The sequence below is a fragment of the Pongo abelii genome, chromosome 6 (assembly GCF_028885655.2).
Source record: "Pongo abelii isolate AG06213 chromosome 6, NHGRI_mPonAbe1-v2.0_pri, whole genome shotgun sequence".
Lineage (NCBI taxonomy): Eukaryota > Metazoa > Chordata > Mammalia > Primates > Hominidae > Pongo > Pongo abelii.
This window is the reverse complement of record NC_071991.2, coordinates 505,398-528,936: the sequence shown is the minus strand read 5'-3', so window position 1 is coordinate 528,936 and position 23,539 is coordinate 505,398. Positions and strand designations below refer to the sequence as shown.

Here is a 23,539-nt window from a genome sequence, read left to right as displayed (position 1 = left end):
GCGGCGGCGGCGCTATAACCCTCTCCCCGCCGCCGGCCGGCTCCACACGCGCGCCCTGCGGAGCCCGCCCAACTCCGGCGAGCCGGGCCTGCGCCTACTCCTCCTCCTCCTCCTCCTCTCCCGGCGGCGGCTGCGGCGGAGGCGCCGACTCGGCCTTGCGCCCGCCCTCAGGCCCGCGCGGGCGGCGCAGCGAGGCCCCGGGCGGGTGGCGGCTGCCAGGCGGCTCGGCCGCGGGCGCTGCCCGGCCCCGGCGAGCGGAGGGCGGAGCGCGGCGCCGGAGCCGAGGGCGCGCCGCGGAGGGGGTGCTGGGCCGCGCTGTGCCCGGCCGGGCGGCGGCTGCAAGAGGAGGCCGGAGGCGAGCGCGGGGCCGGCGGTGGGCGCGCAGGGCCGCTCTCAGCTCGCAGCCGGGGCCGGGCCAGGCGTCCAGGCAGGTGATCGGTGTGGCGGCGGCGGCGGCCCCAGCCTCCCTCCGGAGTTCTTCTTGGGGCTGATGTCCGCAAATATGCAGAATTACCGGCCGGGTCGCTCCTGAAGCCAGCGCGGGGAGCGAGCGCGGCGGCGGCCAGCACCGGGAACGCACCGAGGAAGAAGCCCAGCCCCCGCCCTCCGCCCCTTCCGTCCCCACCCCCTACCCGGCGGCCCAGGAGGCTCCCCGCGCTGCGGGCGCGCACTCCCTGTTTCTCCTCCTCCTGGCTGGCGCTGCCTGCCTCTCCGCACTCACTGCTCGCGCCGGGCGCGCTCCGCCAGCTCCGTGCTCCCCGCGCCACCCTCCTCCGGGCCGCGCTCCCTAAGGGATGGTACTGAATTTCGCCGCCACAGGAGACCGGCTGGAGCGCCCGCCCCGCGGCCTCGCCTCTCCGCCGAGCAGCCAGCGCCTCGGGACGCGATGAGGACCTTGGCTTGCCTGCTGCTCCTCGGCTGCGGATACCTCGCCCATGTTCTGGCCGAGGTTGGTGCCGCCCCCGCGCCCCGTCCCTGCGCCGGCTCCCCCGGCGCACACCCCCCGCCGGCTGGGGCGCCACGGGCTCTGCAGAGAGCGTTTTGGTTTCTGCTAGGGTGGTCGATGTTTAAATTTTCCCAACTGGGTTCTATTTTCTGCCATGCCTAAGTGTGTGTGGGGAGTTTCCAGCGTGTTGCGTCGCTCGCTTTGCCTCGGGGGGACCGGGGAGCAGCGAGGTGGACGAGTGGGGAGAAACTTCGGGGGGCGCAGGGTTCTCTCTGGGGAAGGGGAGCTGGGGCGCAGCGGGCGCTGCAGCAGCGGGGTGCCGGGAGCGGGGAAGGGGGTGTGTGTGTGTGTGAGCCGGCGGAGCCTGGGGAGGAGAGAAGGGCGGCCGATAAACAGGTAGGGGCGGCTGCTGCGGAAGCCCCTGGCCGGGCAGGGTGGGCAGCGCCAAGCCGCAGCCCTCGGTTCCCAGTCCCCAAGCCCGGCGGGGCTCAGGGCCAGCGCAGTCCCGCCCGCCCGGGCCTGCTTACAGGTGGCTGAGCGAGGCGAGCTGGGGCTGGGCCAGGCGTCCGCACCCTCCCACCGCGGCGTCCCCGCCCCCCCATCCCCATCCCCATCCCCGGGAGCTTTGCTGTGATGAACGACTTTCCACAGCCCCCGTCGTGGGAACTTAGTGCTTCAGGCTCCCCAGCGACCCCCGACTCTCCTTAAAAATCGGGGAGGGGAGTGGGGGAGGCCAGAGGTGAGGGTGGTCCCCGCAGGGCACGGAGAGCTGCGCGAGGTGGAAGTTTAACCCTCGCTTTCCCCGGAGGCTTCTTCTCCCGGCCGCCGGCTGGATTTGGGCGTCTTAGTCGGCGCTAGGGCCGCGGCTGGGCCGGAGCCCGGGGTGGGGCGAGTGTGTGAGTGAGATGTGTGTGCGCGTGTGTGTGTCTGCGCGCGCGTGCGTGTGTTTGTGAGACGGAGAGACCTCTCCACGGGTTCGGCCCGGGATTCCGGGGCGTGAAATTTAAGCCCTGCCTGGATTAAAGTGTTAGGGCTGCCGTGACTCTCGCCGACCCGTGACGCATTTTAACCTGATCTTTCTAGATGTTGATCTCACTATTAAATCAGAAACTTTCGGTCCCCTCGCTGCCCCCAGACCTTCTGTAACTGACACCCCGGGTGGAGGGGCCGGAGTGCGGGGGCTTTTGTCTGAAAATATAAAGGGGGGGGGGCTTTGATTTTGCAAAGGGCGGAACGTGGATGGGGGTGGAGAATTTGGGGACTCTTCCAGCCCCACCCCCGGCTTCTGGTTCCAGGACCGGGGCGAGGGCTCCGCGGGGGCTGGGGCGGGGACTGCGGCCGGCGCTCGCGGGGTCTCCTCGGGCCCGGGGCGGCGGCGCTCCTGGCGGCCGGGGGCGCGTGCCGGCGGGGTCGGGGCCGCGGGCGCTGACCGTGTGGCCTCTGCTTGCAGGAAGCCGAGATCCCCCGCGAGGTGATCGAGAGGCTGGCGCACAGTCAGATCCACAGCATCCGGGACCTCCAGCGACTCCTGGAGATAGACTCCGTAGGTAAATCGCGCCCCTTCCCTTGGCGCGCGGGGAGGGCGCGGGCGGGCGGCCTGTGCGCCCCGAGCTGCGGCCGGGCGGGGCGCCGCGCAGGAGCGCACCGAAAGGTCAGAATCCAATCCCCAGCCATAAGCGCCCGGGCGGATGAGTCAGGAGTTTCTCTTCCAGTCTCCACTTTCTCTCCCAGCGGCGGCCGAGGGCTGCTCGCTCGCCCCGGGATTGTTTTCGCCTTTAAGGAAAACGCCGCGTGTGTCACACAAAGTTCAGCCGCGGCCTCCGCCAGGTGTGCGGGCCCAGCGCCTGCCCTCGGGCCGGAGGAGCGGCAGGATCCGGCCCAGACCCTGGGCGCAGAGCCCTGGCCCGTGCGCCGGGCGGGCAGCCCGCGGAGCGAGGCCCCAAGAGCAGGCGCCGCTCCCGGTCCGACGAGCGGGCGGGCGGAGCCGGCCCCCGGGTCAGGGCCCGGCCCCCTTTGTAATCCCTGCGAGCTGGTGCCGCGTTCTTGCCGCAGGGCTGGGCCTCTGCAGAAGCCGGTGTCTTTCTGTTTTCACGACCCAGTAAAACGCCTTGGACGCATCTGCTGCCTGGGGGCTGTTTTTGCGGCTCACCCTCGGGCCCTGGGGCCGGGCCACTGGAGAACACAGCTTGTTTGCAAGCACAGAGTTTTGGAGCGAATGTCAGCTGCGGGTTGGCAAGGGTTAAAGGGGTTTCTCACCCCGGGGGACCCCGGTGGACCACGGGTGGGTGGGAGGGGCGAGGGTGTAGGGTGGCCGCCCGCCCCCTCAGGGCTGGAGGGCCCCTTCCTAGAAGGCGAGGTCTCTCTTCCAGGCCTTTGTGGCGCTCTTTTCAAAATGAGCACTCGGCCTGGGAACTCCAATCTGAACCTGGTTTAAAAAGGGGGTCTGCGATAAACTTGTTAAAAAGAGTAACTAAAGGCAGCAGAAATGGAAGAAGTTACGTGACATGAAGATTCTTCTCTCCCTGCAAAGGACTCTGAAAAAAGGGGGGGGCATGGGGGGATTAAGTGAAATCACATGGTCTAGTCATTTGGAAATTTGTACCTAATTATGGTGGTGGAGAAGCCTGAACTATTTGCGTTTCATGCCAAAACCATTTTCTAACAAGGCCGATGGTTTCTGTAGTTTTTTGACCCAGGAAATCCCTGGGCTGATCCTTATCGGGGGCGGAGGGTGGGGGGTGCGGTAGAGTTTCACTCCCAGAGCACAGCTGGGCGGGGGGATTTTGACCGGATCCCTCAATGGGTAAAACTCTAGGGAAAAGGATCTGGCTCTGGCTTGTGGGGGGGAATCCCTTGCCTGAATCTCGCTGGTTCTGGATGGGTTTGGAAAAGTTGGGGGGGGGGTGCTGCTTCCTGGAGAAGGTTTCAGGGCTTTTTTTTGGGGGGGGGTGCTAGCAGAAGGAGGGGCCTGTGGGAGCTGGGCCTCCTCATGGGACTGGCTTTGGAAGCTGCAGGGAAATGGGCCATTCACTTTCTGCTGGGACTATTCTTATTCTGGTCTTGGCGCCCCGCCTCCTCCACCCCCACCCATTATCGCCTTTAGCATTGCAGCTCCGTGGGGTATGCTGATGGCATTCCTCACCCGGGGGCTTCTAGGTCGTAGGGTCCAAACAGAAAAAAACAAGGATGCCCTAAGCTAGTCCTCCTGGCCGGTTCCAAATTCCCCCTGCAGTCATGTCCCAGGAGCTCCTAGGGAATGTGGAGAGTGGATCTCAGCCCTCCGGTCTCCCTGAGAGGTTTTGGGGTCTGAATAGGATTCTCCTAGTGTCTGGGAGGCTTTGTGTGTGAGAATACGGGGGTGGCATCTACCTCCTCTCTTGCCCCTGGTGGGGGACCTTTTGTAACATAGGGGGCCTCCTTGGTCCTGTCCAGTCCCCTCCCCAGGTGTGGCTGGAAACAGAACCAGAGGAACCCACAGTCTCTCGCCTGAGGACAGGAGAGGCACCGGCTGCTTCTCCAGCTTGTAGGGGGTGTCTTTTCCTCAACTCCCATTCTCTGTCATAGGGAGGGTTGTAAACTGGTTGAGGTCAGTTCTCCTGGGGTAAGCGTCCCTCCGGGTCCTGGACTCCCTTTTCAATCCAGAGGTGCTTCTGGTCTGTTAGGGGCAGGGGACAGTGCAGGGGCTCATGAGGAAGGGGCTGGGTGCTGGGAGAAACCCAATGCAACGAACTTTCCCTCGGAGTCCCTTTATAACCCTTCCAGGCTGATGTTCTTGGCGTTAGGTGCCTCTAAGGCCCACGCTGTAGGAAGTAGAAAAGAGGCGTTGAGGAATCCCAGGTGTGCGCCCTAGCTATGCTGACTCCTCCTCCAGGTGGGTGGGGCTTTGTGACTGGCATTTGGCTCCTCCCAGCATGCAGGCTACCTCCCACTGTACAGTTGGGGAGACTGAGTCAAGCACCGTCTGGGGTCTTGGCCGCTCCTTGGCTGTGGCTGGAGGAGCACGGGTAGTGGGATTCCTCACCATCCTCCTGGAGCCCGAGCGTTTCATTCGGAGGGTGTGCTGGAGTGAAGAGTGAAGGTTTTTCACCTGTGGCTTTTAGATCCAGAGGCCAGCATGTGGTGTTTTCATGACTGGCAGCCGGCGTTTAGGGCCTGTTTGTCCTGTGTGCAGTGGCAGCTGGGGAGCTTTGTTCCCCAAAGTGGTCTGGCCTGGCGCCCGTGGTTCATTGAGCGGCTGATAACGTAAATATCCCCATCTCGGGCCAGTAATGCCAAACCAGGACTGGTGGTTGGGAGATTCTCCCTGTTATGGAGTTGTCCTTGGGACATCTGTGCCTAAAAGACAAAAGGGAAAGCCTCCTGATTAACTGTCCTGGGAGCAGTTTTAGGGGTGATTCTTGCTGGCCAGGCCGCCTGGGCCTGGGCCTGGGCTTGGGCTGCTGGGAGCTGTGTTTGGTGAGCTGTGGGCGGCTGCTGCTGTGAGCCACGTCTCAGCCCCGGAAGGGCGGCTTTGGTGAGCGTGGTCTACTCTCGGCATCTTGAGCTGGGAGCAAAGGGTGGACTTGTTAGACTGGGAGCTGTTCCCCCTCTGTCCCTTGTCTCAAGAAATTCGCCCGCTCAGGCTTTCTGGGGGTCAATGAACTAGCACGGCTGCTGTCTTCTCTATTTATTAAGCCGGGACTAAAGGGTGGCGGGGCATGGGGACCGTGCTCTGTGGACGTAGACCACAGAGACTCCTGCGAGCCACTTCTCCTAGTCTTGTTATATTTCTCTGGGCCTCAGTTTCCTCGGATGTGAGGAAGTGATAGCACCCACCGCACACACAGAAGCTAAGTCATTGGTAAAGCGGCTAATGTAAACGTGGCTATCGCAAGGCATCGGAAAATGGGAGCTGGTGTTATTGTTGAATTTTCTACGAGTGGAGAGTGGACCCGTGACTCTGGCCATGGCAAGATGGTTACCACCAGGCTGTGACTCATAAGTGTCACTTTTTCATGAAAAGAAATGCTGCTTGTAACAGTTGGTTGATGGGAAATTCTTACTGCATGAGTAGTTCTGTTCTGATCTTATTTTGGGTCTCAAAAAAAATTAGTGTCATTGGAACATTGAGTCATTTTCGGTAAAAAAGTTGGGCTCCGGGCGAGCTTCCCCTTTGCCTGACACCTTCTGTGAGGTTTGTGGGCTTCATTTTAAATCCGCAGGTCTCAGGCTCCTCAGGGGTGCGGAGGAAGCTGAGGTTTCTCCGGTTGGTTTGTGGATAGTCACGGATGCCTCGGTGGGCTGCGGAGAGACACTTTGGGCTGCTAGTCCTGAACCCAGGAGGTGCAGAGCCCATTAGCCGTCTGGGCTGGTGACCGGGACGTCCCGAGCTTCCCAGGAGGGGACGGGGAGATCTCTGTGCCTCTGGAGCATCCTGGCTGTGAGGCTCACTGTCTCCGCGCCCGTTTGCCCTTGGTTATATGCTGGGGAGGCAGGATGGAGGGAGATGGGAAGAGACCCCCCCAGCCGGGACCAGGGGGCCAAGGCAAGGAGGCCCAGAGCCACCCGCGGTGCCCAGGTGTGGGCAGTGTCCATGGGCAGGACAGTGGGTCCTCTCCCTGCTGCGGGATTTAGAGGGACCTGAGACTCCCCGAGCCTGTCTGTCGTAGCCGTCAGCGCCTGTGAAGGGTGGTGTGTGCGCTGGGTGGGGTGGCGGGGATAGGTTCTCAGTTCTGCTCCCCGGTCAGTGCTGGTCTTGGCTCTGGGCCACTGCCCCACCTGCACCTGGCTGCCTTGCTGTAAACACGGCTCGCAGATGCCAGCTCCTCTCAACCCCTCTCCGCAGGCCGCCTCCCTCTGTCAGGCTCCTCTCAACCCCTCTCCGCAGGCCGCCTCCCTCTGTCAGGCTCCTCTCAACCCCTCTCCGCAGGCCGCCTCCCTCTGTCAGGCTGCGGGAACTCCTCGGTGTAGCCTCCACGAGAGGCCACGTGTCCTCCTGCCTCTCCTCATGACCGCTGGCCCTAGAGTAGACTCATTTCAGGAACGAGTGGGGTCTGGCCCGCAGCCCAGTCTGGCTGCTTCCAGTGCCCCTCAGAGGTTAGGCCACTTCTTCCAGGAGTGCTTTAGCGAGGGGGAGGGAGGGAGACGTACAGGCACCTGCAGAAATCTCAGCGGCCTCTGCTTCTCCCTTGCTCCAGCCCCCAGACCAAGGTGGGGCCTGGCTTAGCCCTGTGCCCCTCGGGGAGGTGCGCGGAGCTGGGTGCGTCAGGCCCCTCCTGACCCGGGGCAGCCCTCACCTGGGCTACCTTGGAGGAGGCACCGTAGGGGAGACCGCCTGCAGCCTCTTCCCCGAAGGGCCCTCCGCTTCGTCACGGGCCCCTGCATTTGGGGACCTCTGTGCTAATGGGGCGTTTTGTGCGGTTTCCAGTGTTTCATCCCCTGCGTCTCTGGAAAGCCTTGGTGGGAATCGAGGTTCTCCCGGGGGGCCCCTAATGGCGGGAGCTGTGAGGGGCTGTGCTGCCAGGTGCCTGTTCCCCAGTGGCTCCCAAAGCTGGTCTGTGGGACGTGCGGCTGGACAGGCCCAGGCCACGGTGCACGGGCCTGGAGCAGTCACGGTGCTCTCCTTCTGCCTGCAGGGAGTGAGGAGTCTTTGGACACCAGCCTGAGAGTTCACGGGGTCCACGCCACTAAGCATGCGTCCGAGAAGCGGCCCCTGCCCATTCGAAGGAAGAGAAGCATCGGTGAGTCCAGGAGGCCGTGATGGGCGGGGCAGGGCCGGGTGGGGAGGAGCTGCCCGCTCTCCCGACACGGTGGCCTCAGGCGAGCGACCCGTTCCCTCCTCCCTAAAATAGGCCTGGCCCTGCTGCCTCTGGCTCTGGCCTGTCCTGAGGCCTCCCTCCTTCGGGGGTGTCTCCTGCCGCAGCCCGCCTGCTCCTCCTGGAGTCCTGGTCTGGGCAAGAGAGCTTCCAGGAGAGAAGAGCCGTCATAAATTCCTTAAGCGCCTGTCTTGTTGGGGCCTGTCCCCAGGAGCCTTGCTGGAAACCTGGTTGTGCCTCATTTCCAATTCGCAGTGTGGGCACTGTGCTCTCGTGCTGGCTGCTGAACTGGTGGGGACGCGCGTGCTGTGTCCAGCGGCTGCCCCCGGACGCCCTCACCACCCCCACGTGCCCCGCCCCACACTCACGCCTGGCTCCAGGGCTCCACCCCCGCATCCATTTGGGGGATATTTTGTCCCTTCTTACAGGGCAGCCCCATGGCCCTCCAGCCCCCTGAGGAGGAACTAGCAGGTTTGGGAAGTTCCGGGGCCAGTCCCTGCTTTCTACACCAGTCCCGCGTCCTCGGGGGTCCCACTGGATGGGTTTGAGCCCTGGTGCTGCTTATGGCTCTGGGGCCCTGAGCAGGTGGACTCCCCTCTCTGAGCTGTGGTTTCCTCCATGAAGATGGATTTTGTATCTTCCACCTTAAAGTGTGATGTGTGGCTGGCTGGTCCCAGCTGATGCAAGCAGGCCCTCCCCAGGTGACATTTGCTGTGGGGTTCTGCATTTTGCACCCTTCAGACCAGTCTTGAAGGCCAGAGCACGCAGCAAGTGCTGTAGGATTCGCTGCTAAGGCCCCTTCTGCCCCCACAGCCACTGGCCCCACCTGAACTAAGTCCCCCTCTGCCCCAGCCACTGGCCCCACCTGGACTGAGTTCCCCTCCCCCTCCAGCCACTGGCCTCACCTGGACTAAGTTCCCCTCTGCCCCTCCAGCCACTGGCCTCACCTGGACTAAGTTCCTCTCCACCCCCCCAGCCATTGGCCCCACCTGGACTAAGTTCCTCTCCCTCCCAGCCACTGGCCCCACCTGTCCAGGTCCCTCCAGCCTGCAGGCACCGGGCTGGGCTCCTCTGGATGTGTGGTGCTCCTGCCCACCCAGCCCCTGAGCCTGTGCTCCCGGCTCAGCCTCTGCTGCCTGGGAGGAATCCTGGCCTGTGGCTCACCCTGGTTGCCCCCCAGGCCCAGCTGGAGTCACCGCAGCCCTGGGGTGGGGTGGTGGTTGCAGCGGCCAGTCCCTGCTCACTGTGCCCCCGCCGTTGCAGAGGAAGCTGTCCCCGCTGTCTGCAAGACCAGGACGGTCATTTACGAGATTCCTCGGAGTCAGGTTGACCCCACGTCCGCCAACTTCCTGATCTGGCCCCCGTGCGTGGAGGTGAAACGCTGCACCGGCTGCTGCAACACCAGCAGCGTCAAGTGCCAGCCCTCACGCATCCACCACCGCAGTGTCAAGGTGAGCCCTGCCCCTCCCCTCCCCTCCCCTCCCCTCCCCTCCCCTCCCTTCCCCACCCCTCCCTCCCCTCCCCTCTCCACCCGAGCCCGAGGGTCACCCCTACTGAGCAGCCAGGGTCCCTCAGGCATCCACCACCGCAGCCTCAAGGTGAGCCCTGCCCCCTCCTCTCCCCACCTGAGCCTGAGGGCCACCCCTACCGAGCAGCCAGGGTCCCTCAGGCATCCACCACCGCAGCCTCAAGGTGAGCCCTGCCCCTCCCCTCCCCACCCGAGCCTGGGGGCCACCCCTACCTAGCAGCCAGGGTCCCTCAGGCATCCACCACCGCAGGGTCCAGGTGAGCCCTGCCCCACGCGGGCCCGAGTCTTGTCCTACTGGGTTGCCAGGGTCCCTCCTGGGAGGCCACAAGGTGCTGCTGGCATGGCTGGTGGGGGTACATGGCTGCGCTCCCATCTCCCTGGCAGGTACACTGAGGCCCAGGGAGGAGAAGGAGCACCTGGGGGTGCAGGAAAGGCAGGGCCGGCCGGGGCTTCCACTCTGCTGCTCTGGCGATGAGCCTGGCCTCCTTTCCACGCTGTAGACCACAGTGCGGGGGCCGTTTTTGGCCTTGCAAGGTGTCGAGCTGCTTAGCCGGAAGCTGTCTGGCGTCCCTGGAGGGTCCTTTGCAGGCTCTTCAGTGGGGGCCGAGGTGCATGACAGGAGGGTAAGGGGTGGATATTCAGAGCCTGCATTGCCTCTTGAAGTGCCTGATCTTCGGAGGGCCCCCCCGGCTTCCCGCCTAAAGCAGCCCAGGAGAAGGAGTGCTTGGGGTGGGCTTGAGGCCAGAGAGCAGACTTCCCTCCGCGGAATCCCAGGGTGAGCCCCTCTTTCTTTAAGTTGGGAGTGGTGCCTGCCTTCTTCAGGCTGCTTTAGCAGAATTCCATCCACTAGGAGCTGATTAGCAACAAATGTATTTCTCAAAGTTCTGGAGGCTGGAAGTCTGAGATCAGGGCGCCAGCAGACTGTGTCTCCGCTGGAGCCATGTTTTCTGGGTTCACAGATGACGCCTTCTCGCTCTGCCCTCAGTGTGAGGGGCGGGCGGTGAACACGCCCCCTAGGTTGCTTTCGAAGGGCACTAATGCCGTTCATGAAGGCTCCACCCTAGAAACTAATCGGGCCAGGAGAGGTGGCTCACACCTGCAGTCCCAGCCACCGTGGAAGGCTGAGTCTGGAGGACTGCTGAGCCCAGGAGTTCAAGACCAGCCTGGGTAACATGGCAGGACCCCATCTCTACAAAAAATACAAAAATTAGCTGGGCGTGGTGGCACGTGCCTGTCGTCCCAGCTACTCTGGAGGCTGAGGTGGGAGGATCCCTTGAGTCGGGAGGTTGAGGCTGCAGTGAGCTGTGATGGCGTCACTGCATTCGAGCCTGGACAATAGAGCAAGACTCTCTCAAGAAAAAAAAAAAAAAGGACTTAATGGCTATCTTAAGACACCCCACCTCCTAACGCCATCCCCTTGATCTGGGATTTCAGCGTAAGAATCCTGGGGGCACTGGCATTCCTGCCACAGCAGGGCCTTCCTCCCTGGGGTTGCGCTGGGGGAGGAACGGCACCCGGGTGAACTTGCTGAAGGTCGTCTTGCGTTGCTGAGGCCCTGGGGCCAGGGCTGCATGGCTGGGCCCCTTCTCCCTGCGTTCAGGGAAGTGTGCCCAGAGACCTGCGGGGTGCCGCGCCCTGGGTGGGCTGGCTTTGTCCTGTGTTTGCGCCTCTCTGGCCTCATTTTCCTCACCTGTGCAATGGGTCTGAGGCAGGGCCTGGCCCTTCTGAGAGAGCCGAGGCTGCTGCCATCTTGTTTGCAAAGGAGGTTTCCTGCCTGTTGGGGCATCAGTCTCCCGTTTTTGGGATGGGGTTTCACGGTGAGTGTCTAAGGTATCTTCTGGCTTCTGTGAGGCCTGGCTGGGACTGGCATCTCCCTGGGGCTCCCATCTGGGAGGGATGGGCTCTCTTAGGGCTCTTCTCCCTGGAAACTGGCTTCAGTTGGGTTAAAGTGCTGTTGATGCTCCCGCCTGACCTGCAGGACCCATGAGTTTGAGCAGTGGGTGCAGGCGGGTGCGGCACCTAGTCCAGGAGGCTGTTGCTTTGACTCAGAGCCTCCTGGCTTGGCCTCGGCTGAGGACTTTTTTTTTTTTTTTTTTTTGGAGACAGCGTCTTGCTCTTTTGCCCAGGCTGGAGTGTGGTGGTGCGATCATGGTTCGCTGCAGCCTCGGACTCCCAGGCTGAAGCTATCCTCCGACCTAAGCCTCCTGAATACTACAGGTGCACGCCACCACGCCTGGCTAATTTTTAAATTCTTTGTAGAGTCGGGGATCTCGCTGTGTTGCCCAGCCTGCTCCGGACCCCCTGGGCTCAAGTCAGCTGAGGATTTGGTGACAACTGAGCCTGTTCTTCCTGGAATATGGGGTCACTGAAATGATGTTTGGGGATTTCAGTTTTGGGGCTACATTAGTAACCATTCTTTAACTTTAGAAAAGAATTATTTCACATCCACCGCCCCCCACTGTTGTGACTGCAGGCCCCGGACGGAGATGGGGCGGGGGGAGACGCTTCTCCCTGAAGGACTTTGCAGCCAGCCGGGTCGTTTCCTCGTCATGCGACCGGGCACTTTAGACCCGTAACTGGAACTTATCTTGGCCTCTGGGGACTTGGTCTTCCGAGGTGCTGGGTATTGAGTAAGCAGATTCCACATCTTACTACCCGGGATCTCCAAGGCCACTCACTCCCCTTTTGAAGCCCCGAGTTTTTCCCAGGGCCCCGCCAGTGCTTGTTTGGGGCACTCTTCTGTCCTCAGAGGATATTTACTGCCGGGGGTCAGCGAAGGAGGGGAGGGGAGGGCCTAACTCGGGCCTCCAGGTCCAGGTGGCCGGGTCTCCCTGGCATGAGCCCAGCACCGTCCCCTCTGTCCTGTGTGCCTCCCTGGGGCACGGTTTCTGCCTTTCTGTGGGCCTCGGCATCCTCCCTGGTTATATTTTGGAGGTCCTTGTGAGCTCTGAGTCCGGGATACCTGTGGTCTTGTTCTCATTAGAGATTCTCATGTCAGTTGTGGGTGCTGGGGGAGCCCTTGGCAGTACGGGGAGAGGTTCTCAGCCTTGGGCAGCCCCTGCCCTTCCCACCCTGGCCTGTCATGGGGTGAGGATAGGAGGGCCTGGCCCTACAGGGCAGTGTTCTCTCCCTCCCCCGGCCCCCTGAGGAGGCTGGGTGGGGTCTAGGGGCTTCCAGCACCCTCTGGCCAGTGCAGCATTGGGGGTGAGGGCCAGTTCCCCCGGGGGAGTGGCCCCTGCTTTGCTCTGTGCAGTGGTGGAGCCAGGACCAGGGCTCTGCCTCTGGGTCTCATCTGCCGGGACAGGCTCCTGGTCAGCCCAAGGGGGGACAGGGTGTCCTAAGGCCTCAGGGCTGTGTCCTGCAGCAGAGCCAGGCGGCCCAGTTCCCACCTCCTCAGACCCAGGCCCCCCTCATGTTCCCACTTCTGGGAGGCGTTTTCTCCCTGCCCACCCATCCGAGGGGTGGAGGAAAACATCCAGCTTCGGACACAGGGGGCTGTGGCTGAGGGGACAAAGGTCAGAGGGAACAGGAGGCCCATTGTGGAGGCTGAGCCAAGAGGCTGGTCCTGCCGCTGCAGATGGAGGCGGCTGTCAACCTGGTGAGGAGATGGGCCCCAGAGCCTCAGACTCCGTGCCTGTGAGTGGGCATGGATGGGGTCAGCTGAGGTCAGCGGGGTTGGGGCTGGCCGGCAGGGGCCCCAAAGTCTGTCCACCCAGGATGGGCATGGCACCCCCTATTTCCAGTTTTTATGCCTTTCCAGTCAACATTCAGAGGTCTCTTGTTAGAAGATGGTAGTGAAGCTGGGAGTGGTCACTGCCCGGCACAGACCCTGCTGAGATCACCAGGATGTGACTGACCGGGGTCCCTAGCTGGGTGGGCGTTTCCTTGCACTCTGCCTGGCACAGTCAGCTCTTGGTGCCTGGACGCCTGACTCTCCCCCAGACCCAAGCCTCGGGGATAGGACAGGAGTGTGGGCCTGAACGTGGACCATGGGGATGAGATGCCAGCCCGAGTACTGCAGGGGTCTAGCCTGGACAGAGCTGGCTCTGAGCCCACCTTGCTGGGCTGGAGGCTTCCAGAAGGTGTGTGCTCACCTGGTGCTCGGGATGGGCCTCTGCTCCCTGGAACAGAGCGGCTGGCGTGTTAATGGGTGAGAAGCTCCCAGCCACGCCTCTGTCCACTCTCTGGGGTCTGGTGCAGGAGTCTCTAGGTGAGCGGAGTGGGGGTCCTCTTGAGCCAGGCTGGGCAGGGGCCTCTTACATGAGCTTGAGGCCTGGGCATTGCTTCCATTCTTAATGGATATGGGGGCAGTGCTGAAGGAGGCAGGATCTTCTTTTTTTCTTTGTTATAAAGACAGGGTCTGGCTTTGTTGGCCAGGCTGGTGTCAAATTCCTGGGATCACAGGTATGAACCTCCTCCACGCCCGACTTGAGGGATTTTTTTTTTTTTTTTTGAGACAGTCTCACTCTGTCACCCAGGCTGGAGTGCAGTGGCCCGATCTCAGCTCACTGCAACCTCCACCTCCCGGGTTCAGGTGATTCTTCTGCCTTAGCCTCTTGAGTAGCTGGGATTACAGGCACTCGCCACCACGCCTGGCTATTTTTTGTATTTTTTAGTAGAGATGGGGTTTTGCCATATTGGTCAGGCTGGTCTTGAACTCCTGACCTCAGGTGACCCGCCCACCTCGACCTCGCAAAGTGCTGGGATTACAGGCGTGAGCCACCGCACCCCGCTGGGGTCCTCATGACCCAAGTCAGCATCTGGATTGAGTGATGTTCCAAGTCTCTGTCGAGAGACCCCCAGGTTGGGCTGTGGGATGCTGGGGCCAAGGCTCTTTTCTTTTGGAGTCTAGGCTTTCTTTCCGTGAAAGAGGTGAGAAGGAGTGCAGGCTAGGGATGGAAATTCAACACTGTGTGACTCTGGGCAAGGGGCTTCCCTTGTCTGTGCTGTGTGTTCTCATCTCTAGAATGGACCACGATGGTGCCCTCACAGGGTAGCTGTGAGGGTTACAGTGACGAGCATGTGCGGTCCAGTCAGGTGTCTTTCATGGCTAGTACTCTGTCTTGGAGCCTTGAAAGGGTCAGGCCGTAACCTGGAGTTGGGGTGGGGTACCCCGCAGGGAGTGGCTGTCCCAAGCCCTTCTCAGGGGGTCTCTGCAGCCTCTGGGCTTTGTAGCAGCAGGAACTTGGCATCCCAGGTCTAGAGGGGTGACGGCATCCCTGGGTTATAGTCTTGGAGTGTTGAGGTGGGGCGGCTTATGACGCAGATGAACTCAGCCGTGGGGAATCGGAATGTCTGGTGTGATAAGGTGCAGCCCACATCTCTGGGATGGAAAAAGGGGAGGGACATGGGGACCCCCCCAATCACTTGGGCTTCGGCTTGGGGCCTGGGGGCCAGGGTACCCCCCGTGGGGGTCCTGAGGACATCGTAGTCTGTTCTTTGGACTTGGCCTTCTTTTATGGAGGAGGTTTTTGTGAGAATCCAATATTCATTTTGTGTTCTTGGGAGAAAAATGCAGTTATTTCCTGGCCAGACAGAGGTGGCGGAACGGCTCGGAATCCTGGCATACTCAGAAACAGGTGCAATCATCGCTGTTTGTTTTTGTTTGATAAAAATGGGCTTGTCTGAGGAGGCAGCGGGTTCCCAGAGGAGCGGCTGTGCCGTGTGCCTTTCGCACGGTGCCCACAGGGGCAGCATTTCTGCTGTGTCTTGGGAGCCCATGCGCCCGTGGCGGCCGGCCATCTCGAGTGGATGAGAGCGAGCCTGCCCCTCGCCTGGGCGTCTGGTGTCTGGCCAGATGGGCCTGCAGTCTCTGCCGAGCCGGGCCCTGGTATCTGCCCTGCCAAGGGAACTAGGTGAGGCTGCTTGTTGACCAAAGAGGCTGTGCCACCCGGAGGGTCAGGGCCGGGAGCAGAACAGGGCGCCCTGCCCGAGCCCATCCCCAGGAACCCAGATTTCAGAGCCCACCTGCCCCATGCCTCGCTTGGCCACCCCTGCAGAGGCTGGGGGTGGGTGGGAGCAGCAGAGTATGGGTGCTTCAAGCCTGGGAGATAGCAGGGTGTGAGGCTGGTGCTGTTCCTCCTGCTGGGACCTGTGTCCAGGGCCTCCAGGGGCGGGGAGGAAGGAACTCGGCCCCTGCTGAGGCAGGCAGGGGGCTGGGCCTGGTGTTGCGCACTGGGATCCCTAGTTACTTACTACCTGGGCAGTTCTTGACTCAGGGAGGGCTGAGGACACGCTTGGAGGGCTGGGGGTGGCTGAGGTCCCAGGTGGCCCTGCCGCTCCTCTTGGGGCTTTGCTGCAGTTCATCCTCAGGCCGGGCCTCTCCCACCCCAGGCCCTCAATGGGAGGGTGGCTCTAGACCCACTCTCTGCCTGTGGTGGGTGGGGGGTGGTACCGTGCTGAGCTTGGGGATCAGGGGGCGGGTAGGTTTTGGGGCTCTGGATTGGAATCGACGCCAGTGGCAGTGCACTCTTGAAGGCTGGCTTTGTCCTCGTTTCTGGGGCTTTCTGCGTGTGCAGCCTCATTCTTCAACTCCTGGGTGGGTGTGATTGGTCTGCCTTTTACAGATGGGAGGTGGAAGTTTGTGCGCGGCCTGCAGAGGCTCCTCTCTGGAGGATTCTGTCCTGGGGAAAGGGGCAGATTGCCGCGGGAGTGGGGGACTGATCCGAGGCCTCCCAAGTGGAACAGACCCCCACGCAGGAAGCGGCAGTGTCCTGGCCGCTTTCTCTCACGCTTTATGACGTAGCGAAACCTCCCAGGCCAGGTCCTGTTTCTGAGCTGGCTCCTGACCCCATGCGCCCCACGCGCCCCACGCCCTGCACCTGTTGAGCTCATACTTGGCTGTCTGCTCATGCCCCAGGCAGCCCAGACCACTTCACACACCTGCAGGCACCCTTTGCACTGTGGGTTAACCATTAACTCAGCCTCGGACAAGCCTGGTCCCCAGCGCCTTAGGGACCGGCTTACCTTCGGAGCCTGCCTGGTCCCAGGCTGCAGAGCTGACCTTCTCCCTGGGGGTCCTGCTGACGCCCAGTCTCCGGAGTCTGGAGTCCCCCCCTGCCCCCCGAAGAAGGTTGGGAAACATTCTCCTCCTCCGTCCTTCACCCTCCTGACTGCCTGGGAGGCCGGACCACTGGGCTGGGGGCATCTGGCCTTGGGCTGAGGTCTCCTATTCACCCAGCAGCGTGCATTCCCCCACGCCGCTGTGCTCAGGGGGTGACCTGGCCTCTGTTTGCTTTCTAGACTCAGTTTCCCCATGAATCGTGAGGGGTGAAGTGTGTGATCCATAGTGGCTGTTCTTGCACTTAGACCCTGCATGCGGTGGGGCTGGTTCCTTGGGCACAGATGGAGCGCCTGCTGGGTGCTCAGCTCCCCAGGGCCTGGGAGGGCAGGAAAGTGGTGGCTGTTCCCTGGCTTGCGCCCCAGGGGGCAGGTGGGACAGCCTAACAGTTAGGGACAGGCTTAGTTAGGGCTTGCCTGTGCCTCAGTTTCTTCTTCTGTAAATGGAGGTGCCAGTCTTGCTTCCTTATTGCATGGTTGGGAGGATGAAATGAGTGCTGGGGTTTGGGCTGGGAGAGCCAATACTCTACTCATATGGTCCCTGGCTGTGTATTAGGGGTCTGTTGATGCCAGGCGTGTGCGTGCTTGCACTCTGTATGTGTAGTAAGATTCCCATGATGGGGCCCCTGTGTACATTATGCATGCGTGAGTGTGAGGGGGTAGAGTTGCCTCCCCATGACAGGGTATGTGTGTGCATTATACAGGTGTGTGGGTGGGGTGGAGTTGCCTTCCCATGATGGGGCCTGTGTGTGTATCATACGTGTGGGGGGGGGTGGAGTTGCCTCCCCATGACAGGTTATGTGTGTGCATTATACAGGTGTGTATGTGGGGCAGAGTTGTGTTTCCATGACAGGGCCTGTATGTGCATTATGTGTGTGTGTGTGTGTGTGTGTGTGTGTGTGAGTGTGATTTCTTGCCTCTCTTATTGAATGCCTGAAGCTCCCCTCTCTGACCTGGACTGGGCATTGTCTGCCTGCAGCTCCCTGGGGAAGGGGCTGTGGAGGCAGGACCCCCATGTTGTGGTTCTGTGCCTGGAGAATTGAGGGCAGGCGTGGCTCGCAGACAGGCAGAGTCCAGTCCGAAGAGGGGAACCCAGCTGAGGTGTGGTTCGCTTTTGAGCTGCCTGTGCCTGACAGCCACGGCCTGCTGGCCTGTGCTCCTCCTGGATCATCTTGTGTAGCCTTGGTGATGGCCCAGGGTCCCTGGCCCTGGTTTCCGAGGTCAGGCCTCTCCGAGCCCAAGGAGAGCCTCGGACCTGGGGGAGCCATGAGGGGACCCTGGGTGTGGGTCTGCTGGCCCTGCTGCCTGGGGGCCGGTGGGGAGGTGGGGCCCTCATCAGGCCAGCAGCTGGGATTATCATCTGGACGCTCAAGTCTACAACAACCTTGGGCTAGGATACAGTCACGAACCCCCCATTCCTAGGCCATGGCTTTAAAATTTTTTTTTAATCAATAGAGACAGGGTCTTGGTGTATTGCCCAGGCTGGAGTGCAGTGGTGTGATAACAGCTCACTGCAGCCTCAAACTCCTGGGCTCAAGCAATCCTCCTACCTCAGCTTCCCAAGTAGGCTGGGACTACAGGTGCCACCATGGCTTGCTAATTTTTAAATTGTTTTTAGAGGCAGGGTCTTACTATGTTGCCCAGGCTGGTCTTGAACCCCTGGAGTTAAGTGATCCTCCCGCCTTGGCCTTCCAAAGTGCTGGGATTACAGGCGTGAGCCACCATGCTCAGCCTGGCTTTTAAAATGTATTTAAAAACAACGTGATCATTTGAAAACATTTCCCAGCTGCACATCCACACACAAGCAAACACTTTCCCTGGCCACCTGCACCCCAGAACTCCCAAACTCCCACACCTTAGTAGTGTGCATCCTTCAGACCCCCCAGGCACACGTGAACCTTTGGGTTTATTTTAAACAAAAATAGGGTGAATCTACTAAATACCATGCTCCAACACCAGGCGTGGTGGCTCTCACTTGAAATTCCAGCACTTTGGGAGGCTGAGGCAGGAGGATCACACGAGTCCAGGAGTTCAACATCAACCTCGGCAACATAGCGAGATCTCATCTGTACCAAAAAAAAAAAAAATTTAAAATTAGCTGGGCATGGTGGCCTGTGCTTACAGGTGGGAGGCTGAGGTGGAAGGATCACTTGAGCCCAAGAGTTTGAGGCTGCAGAGGCTATGATTGGCCTAGGTGACAGGGTGAGACCTTACTCAAAAAAACTAAAACACACACACACACAAAACTGCACTGCAGCTTGTAGGTTTTTCATCTGGTACTCCTACACTCCCCACCACAAGGTAGTGTTTCTGGGAGGAGGTCAGAGGTCAGGGGTCAGGCTGCTCTCTCCTCCCTCAGCCTGTCCCCGGCTCCCAGCGCGTCGTGATGTCCGAAGCTCCATGCAGGCATTCATGGCCGCGCTCTGTTCTCTCTGGCAGGTCGCCAAGGTGGAATACATCAGGAAGAAGCCAAAATTAAAAGAAGTCCAGGTGAGGTTAGAGGAGCATTTGGAGTGCGCCTGCGCGACCACCAGCCTGAATCCGGATTATCGGGAAGAGGACACGGGTGAGTGGCTGCCTTCGTCGGCATCAGTGTTGGAGAACAGGTCTTCAGAGCCGTGCTTTTGGGGTGTTAGGTGGCCCCCTTGAGTGCAACGCTTGCTGCTGTGAGCATCTGGGCTGCTGTTGAAGGATTCGTTGCCCTGCTCCTGGGCCAGATGCCTGCTGGAGAGACAGATCCCTCACCTGCAGGTGTCCGGTGGGGAGGGTGGCCCAAGCTGCGGTACTGGCAGGAGAGGAGGTTCAGGTCTCACTGAGAGGGGCTGGGAGTGCATAAGACACCCAACTCATTAGTGGGCTGTGGGGCTGAGCTGAGAAGAATCTGCAGAAGGGCCTCCTGCCGGGGTGGGCGGGAGGAGCAGGTTCGAGGACTGCAGTTGCTCTGGCTGGTTGGGGTCTCTCCTTCACCCCGCCACGCAGACTCCACCCAGGAGCAGAATGGCTTCTGTGCCTTGCTATGGCTGGGCCCTGGGAGCACGAGGGGACTCAGAAGTTTCTCTGTGCCAGGATGCTGGCCTTCTCTTCTGGAAAGATAAACAAATGCCGTAGGTACTTGTTGCTTCAGTTTTTCACCCCGACGGCCATCCCTCAGCCCACTCACCGCCCTGCCCTTTTGTTAACAGGAAGGCCTAGGGAGTCAGGTAAAAAACGGAAAAGAAAAAGGTTAAAACCCACCTAAAGCAGCCAACCAGGTAGGACCTGTCTGCCGGACACACTGAGTCCTGCAGGGCGGGGAGGTGCAACTGACTGATCACACCAGCAAATCACGCTTCCTGTCTCGCCGGGTGCGGCGGGGATGTGGCCCTGATTGGCCTTGATGGTATCTGCTGGGCTTGGGTCTCCTTGCTCCCCGTCCGCTCCTGCCTCGCAGAACGCCCTGGCCCGTGGCTCACTCCCGCTTGGGAGCCTGCCTCCAGCTTTGTCCTTCTCTTTGTCGTTGATTGGGGATGCAGGAGCGTTGCACATGAATGGAACAGGTTGGGTGACCTGAGCGGCGGTGGGGCAGCTCTGACCACCTGGCCACTCTGGGATCACCCACCCCATTTGACAGATGAACAAACTGAGGCTTAACTGAGATTACAGATAAGGACTGTTGGAGGCTGAATATATCTGGAAATCCTTTGTAAACGTGCAGGGCTGTTGGCTACTGTGTTGGAAATTGCATTTGGCTGCTAGTAACACCAGACAGCACAGGGATTGAGATAAGGTCGAGCTTCATGACTTTCATCTAAAGGTGGGATTGCAGAGCAGGGAGGGTAGTCTTGAGGTATCATCAGGGTGCCCCTTCTGTCTGGCTAGTGGCATCCATCTGCAGTTGCCTCATGGCCCAAGGTGACTGCTAAAGCTCCAGAAACCACATCTGTGCTCCAGGCTGGAAGGAGGAGTGAGAGGGGGAAAAGGGCAAAATAACACCCTTAGAGAGCTATCCTGGAGATCCCACCCAGTGACTTTTGTGTTTTTCTCAGCTGCCATCCCTCCACTGCAAGGGAGCTTGGGAAACGTCTCCTAGCAAGACATGTAGCTTCCCAGATGGAAATGGGACCTAGGCAGCCGCCGTCATCACGGAGGAGGCAGTTTCAAGCCTTCCTGGTCCTTGGCATTGGCCCGCCTGGCTTGGGAAAGTTGGAGTCCTGTCTGGCCTGGTTCCTCCTCCTGGCACGTGGGACTCCATGGCGGCCAAAACAAATAGTTTCTTTAGAAGAGAGGAGGATCTCAGAGATAGGGTGTCTGAGAACCCTGGCTGCTGTTTGCAATGTGGGACTTGGGCCTGAGGGTGAGGTCCATTCATGAGGAGCCTCTTGGGAGGAAATTGTCCACTTGGGCGGGTCTTTGAAGCAGTCCAGGACTGTTGGTCAGCCTTGGCTTTGTTTGCTCAAAGTGTGGCATGTGGGTGGTTTTGTGCCTGCCTGTGGGTCCCATTTCTACAGAGCGTTAGGCTCTGGCCTCCATGGGCCTGCTGGTGACAGACCCCATGGTGAGAGGCTGGCACTCCTGTTGTCCCATGCCTGGCTGGTACTCATGCTCAGCCTATAGGTAGCCCACGTGTTGGAGTGTGCGATGGAGAGGCCACATAGGATGCAGAAGAATTGTTCTTAAAGAATCAGCGTAGGTCTGCCTAGGTGCAGACTCTTCTGTCTGGCTGGTGGCCTCCATCCTCAGGGTTGTCTCATGGTCCAAGGTGGCTGCCAGAGCTCCAGAAATCACATCTAAGCCCTAGGCTGGAAGAAAGGAAGGGCAGGGAGAAGGGCAAATGAACCATTCTTGGCCTCAGTTTCCCCCATCTGTACAATGGGAGAATGGGGCTTGGTCTCTAGACATGTTCTGTGAGATGCTGTGAGCCTAATCCCAATTCCTGTCAGGGTACTGCAACATGGCTAATGTGGCAAATGTGATTCTGGAAATTTCATGAAAACTTGATATCCCTGTGTGCCCTTGATTGGGTTAAATGTTTTCACCCTGTTTTCCTTCTATGCAGTGATGTGTGTGCTGGAAGGTTCACTTGGTCGGTGGTCTCAGTGTCTGTCTTTCCCTTCTCCCTGCAGATGTGAGGTGAGGATGAGCCGCAGCCCTTTCCTGGGACATGGATGTACATGGCGTGTTACATTCCTGAACCTACTATGTACGGTGCTTTATTGCCAGTGTGCGGTCTTTGTTCTCCTCCGTGAAAAACTGTGTCCGAGAACACTCGGGAGAACAAAGAGACAGTGCACATTTGTTTAATGTGACATCAAAGCAAGTATTGTAGCACTCGGTGAAGCAGTAAGAAGCTTCCTTGTCAAAAAGAGAGAGAGAGAGAGAGAGAGAAAACAAAACCACAAAACATGACAAAAACAAAACGGACTCACAAAAATATCTAAACTCGACGAGATGGAGGGTCGCCCCGTGGGATGGAAGTGCAGAGGTCTCAGCAGACTGGATTTCTGTCCGGGTGGTCACAGGTGCTTTTTTGCCGAGGATGCAGAGCCTGCTTTGGGAACGACTCCAGAGGGGTGCTGGCGGGCTCTGCAGGGGCACGCAGGAAGCAGGAATGTCTTGGAAACCGCCACACGAACTTTAGAAACCACACCTCCTCGCTGTAGTATTTAAGCCCATACAGAAACCTTCCTGAGAGCCTTAAGTGGTTTTTTTGTTTGTTTTTTTTTTGTTTTGTTTTGTTTTTTGTTTTTACACCATAAAGTGATTATTAAGCTTTCCTTTTTACTCTTTGGCTAGCTTTTTTTTTTTTTTTTTTTTTTTTTAATTATCTCTTGGATGACATTTACACCGATAACACACAGGCTGCTGTAACTGTCAGGACAGTGCGACGGTATTTTTCCTAGCAAGATGCAAACTAATGAGATGTATTAAAATAAACATGGTATACCTACCTATGCATCATTTCCTAAATGTTTCTGGCTTTGTGTTTCTCCCTTACCCTGCTTTATTTTTTAATTTAAGCCATTTTGAAAGAACTATGCGTCAACCAATCGTATGCCGTCCCTGCGGCACCTGCCCCAGAGCCCCTGTTTGTGGCTGAGTGACACCTTGTTCCCCGCAGTGCACACCTAGAATGATGTGTTCCCACGCGGCACATGAGATGCATTGCCACTTCTGTGTTGTCGATGTGCCCTGGTGCCGTGGTGGCGGTCACTCCCCCTGCTGCCAGTGTGTGGACAGAACCCAAATTCTTTATTTTTGGTAAGATATTGTGCTTTACGTGTATTAACAGAAATGTGTGTGTGTGGTTTGTTTTTTTGTAAAGGTGAAGTTTGTATGTTTACCTAATATTACCTGTTTTGTATACCTGAGAGCCTGCTATGTTCTTTTTTTGTTGATCTAAAATTAAAAAAAAAAAATACCACCAACAAAACCCGTGGACGTGAGAAGCGTTTTGTGGTACGTTTTTCTAGCACTGAGTCTAGACCCTGGTTGCCAGGTCACGCGGTGCTGTGTTGGGTGGAAATGGAGGTCAGAGCTTTCTGGGTGGGGTCCCTAGACCTGCCTCCATGGTAGCACCCATGGGATGCCTGCCTACCTCGGACTTCAGCGCCTATGGGGGTTAGGCCGAGGACATCCTCCTGCAGGCTCCACTCCCTGGAGTAGATGAGGAGTGTCAGAGTAGCCAGAAGACCATGAAGAGTTTCATCCAAGGGAGCCCACCTGACTTGGTGTGTCCATGTGCGGCACTCACCATACAGTGCCCGGGCTGGCCCCTCCACCACCTCCAGGCCCACGAGACAAACCATCGAGGTTGCTTTCAATCTTGACCTCACATTCTCCGAGGACCATCTGTGGACTGGCGGCTGGCTGGCGTCTGTTGTCCATGTGCTGATGGAAGGTTCTTATGAAGGATTGTCTTCAACAGCTCATCTTCATGGTGCTGTTTTCAGGCTCGTCAGGGCAGCCTGGAGGCTGGAGGGGAAGTGCAGGGCCAGGTGGTTGCAACCTGGTTCCTGTTCCTTGGACACCTGCTGGGGCCCTGCCTGGGCCTGTGGGCTGCTGTCCAGATCTACACTGGTTACAGCACCTTGCCCAGGAATGTGCATTGGATGTGACGTGTGGCAATGTAACATGTATTTGTTTCCGTGAGATGTTGGTGACAATGCTCCATTTTTCTTTTTTGTATAAAGTCGTCTGGCGTAATACTGTCCATTAAAGTGATGGGGCAGAAAA

The 23,539-nt window shown here is 59.3% G+C and overlaps 1 protein-coding gene and 1 long non-coding RNA gene across 6 annotated transcripts in view; one reads left to right on the top strand and one right to left on the bottom strand.

Annotated features, from left to right (window-relative positions):
- LOC134761739 (uncharacterized) overlaps positions 1-602 on the bottom strand; it is a 5,857-nt gene extending 5,255 nt beyond the window's left edge. Inside the window, exon 1 of the long non-coding RNA XR_010140802.1 lies at positions 515-602. This is a non-coding gene — a long non-coding RNA (uncharacterized LOC134761739). The remainder of the gene's footprint in view (positions 1-514) is intronic.
- PDGFA (platelet derived growth factor subunit A) overlaps positions 1-23,539 on the top strand; it is a 24,123-nt gene extending 584 nt beyond the window's left edge. The window contains exons 2-7 of one of the 5 annotated variants that reach the window (XM_024241304.3): positions 820-949; positions 2,397-2,493; positions 7,561-7,665; positions 9,004-9,191; positions 18,767-18,893; positions 21,430-23,539. In XM_024241304.3, coding sequence (XP_024097072.1) covers positions 887-949; positions 2,397-2,493; positions 7,561-7,665; positions 9,004-9,191; positions 18,767-18,893; positions 21,430-21,440 — 591 coding nt within the window. In that variant the 5' untranslated portion in view covers positions 820-886 and the 3' untranslated portion in view covers positions 21,441-23,539. The other 4 variants (XM_024241305.3, XM_054545640.2, XM_054545639.2 and 1 more) reach the window with 4 other exon arrangements.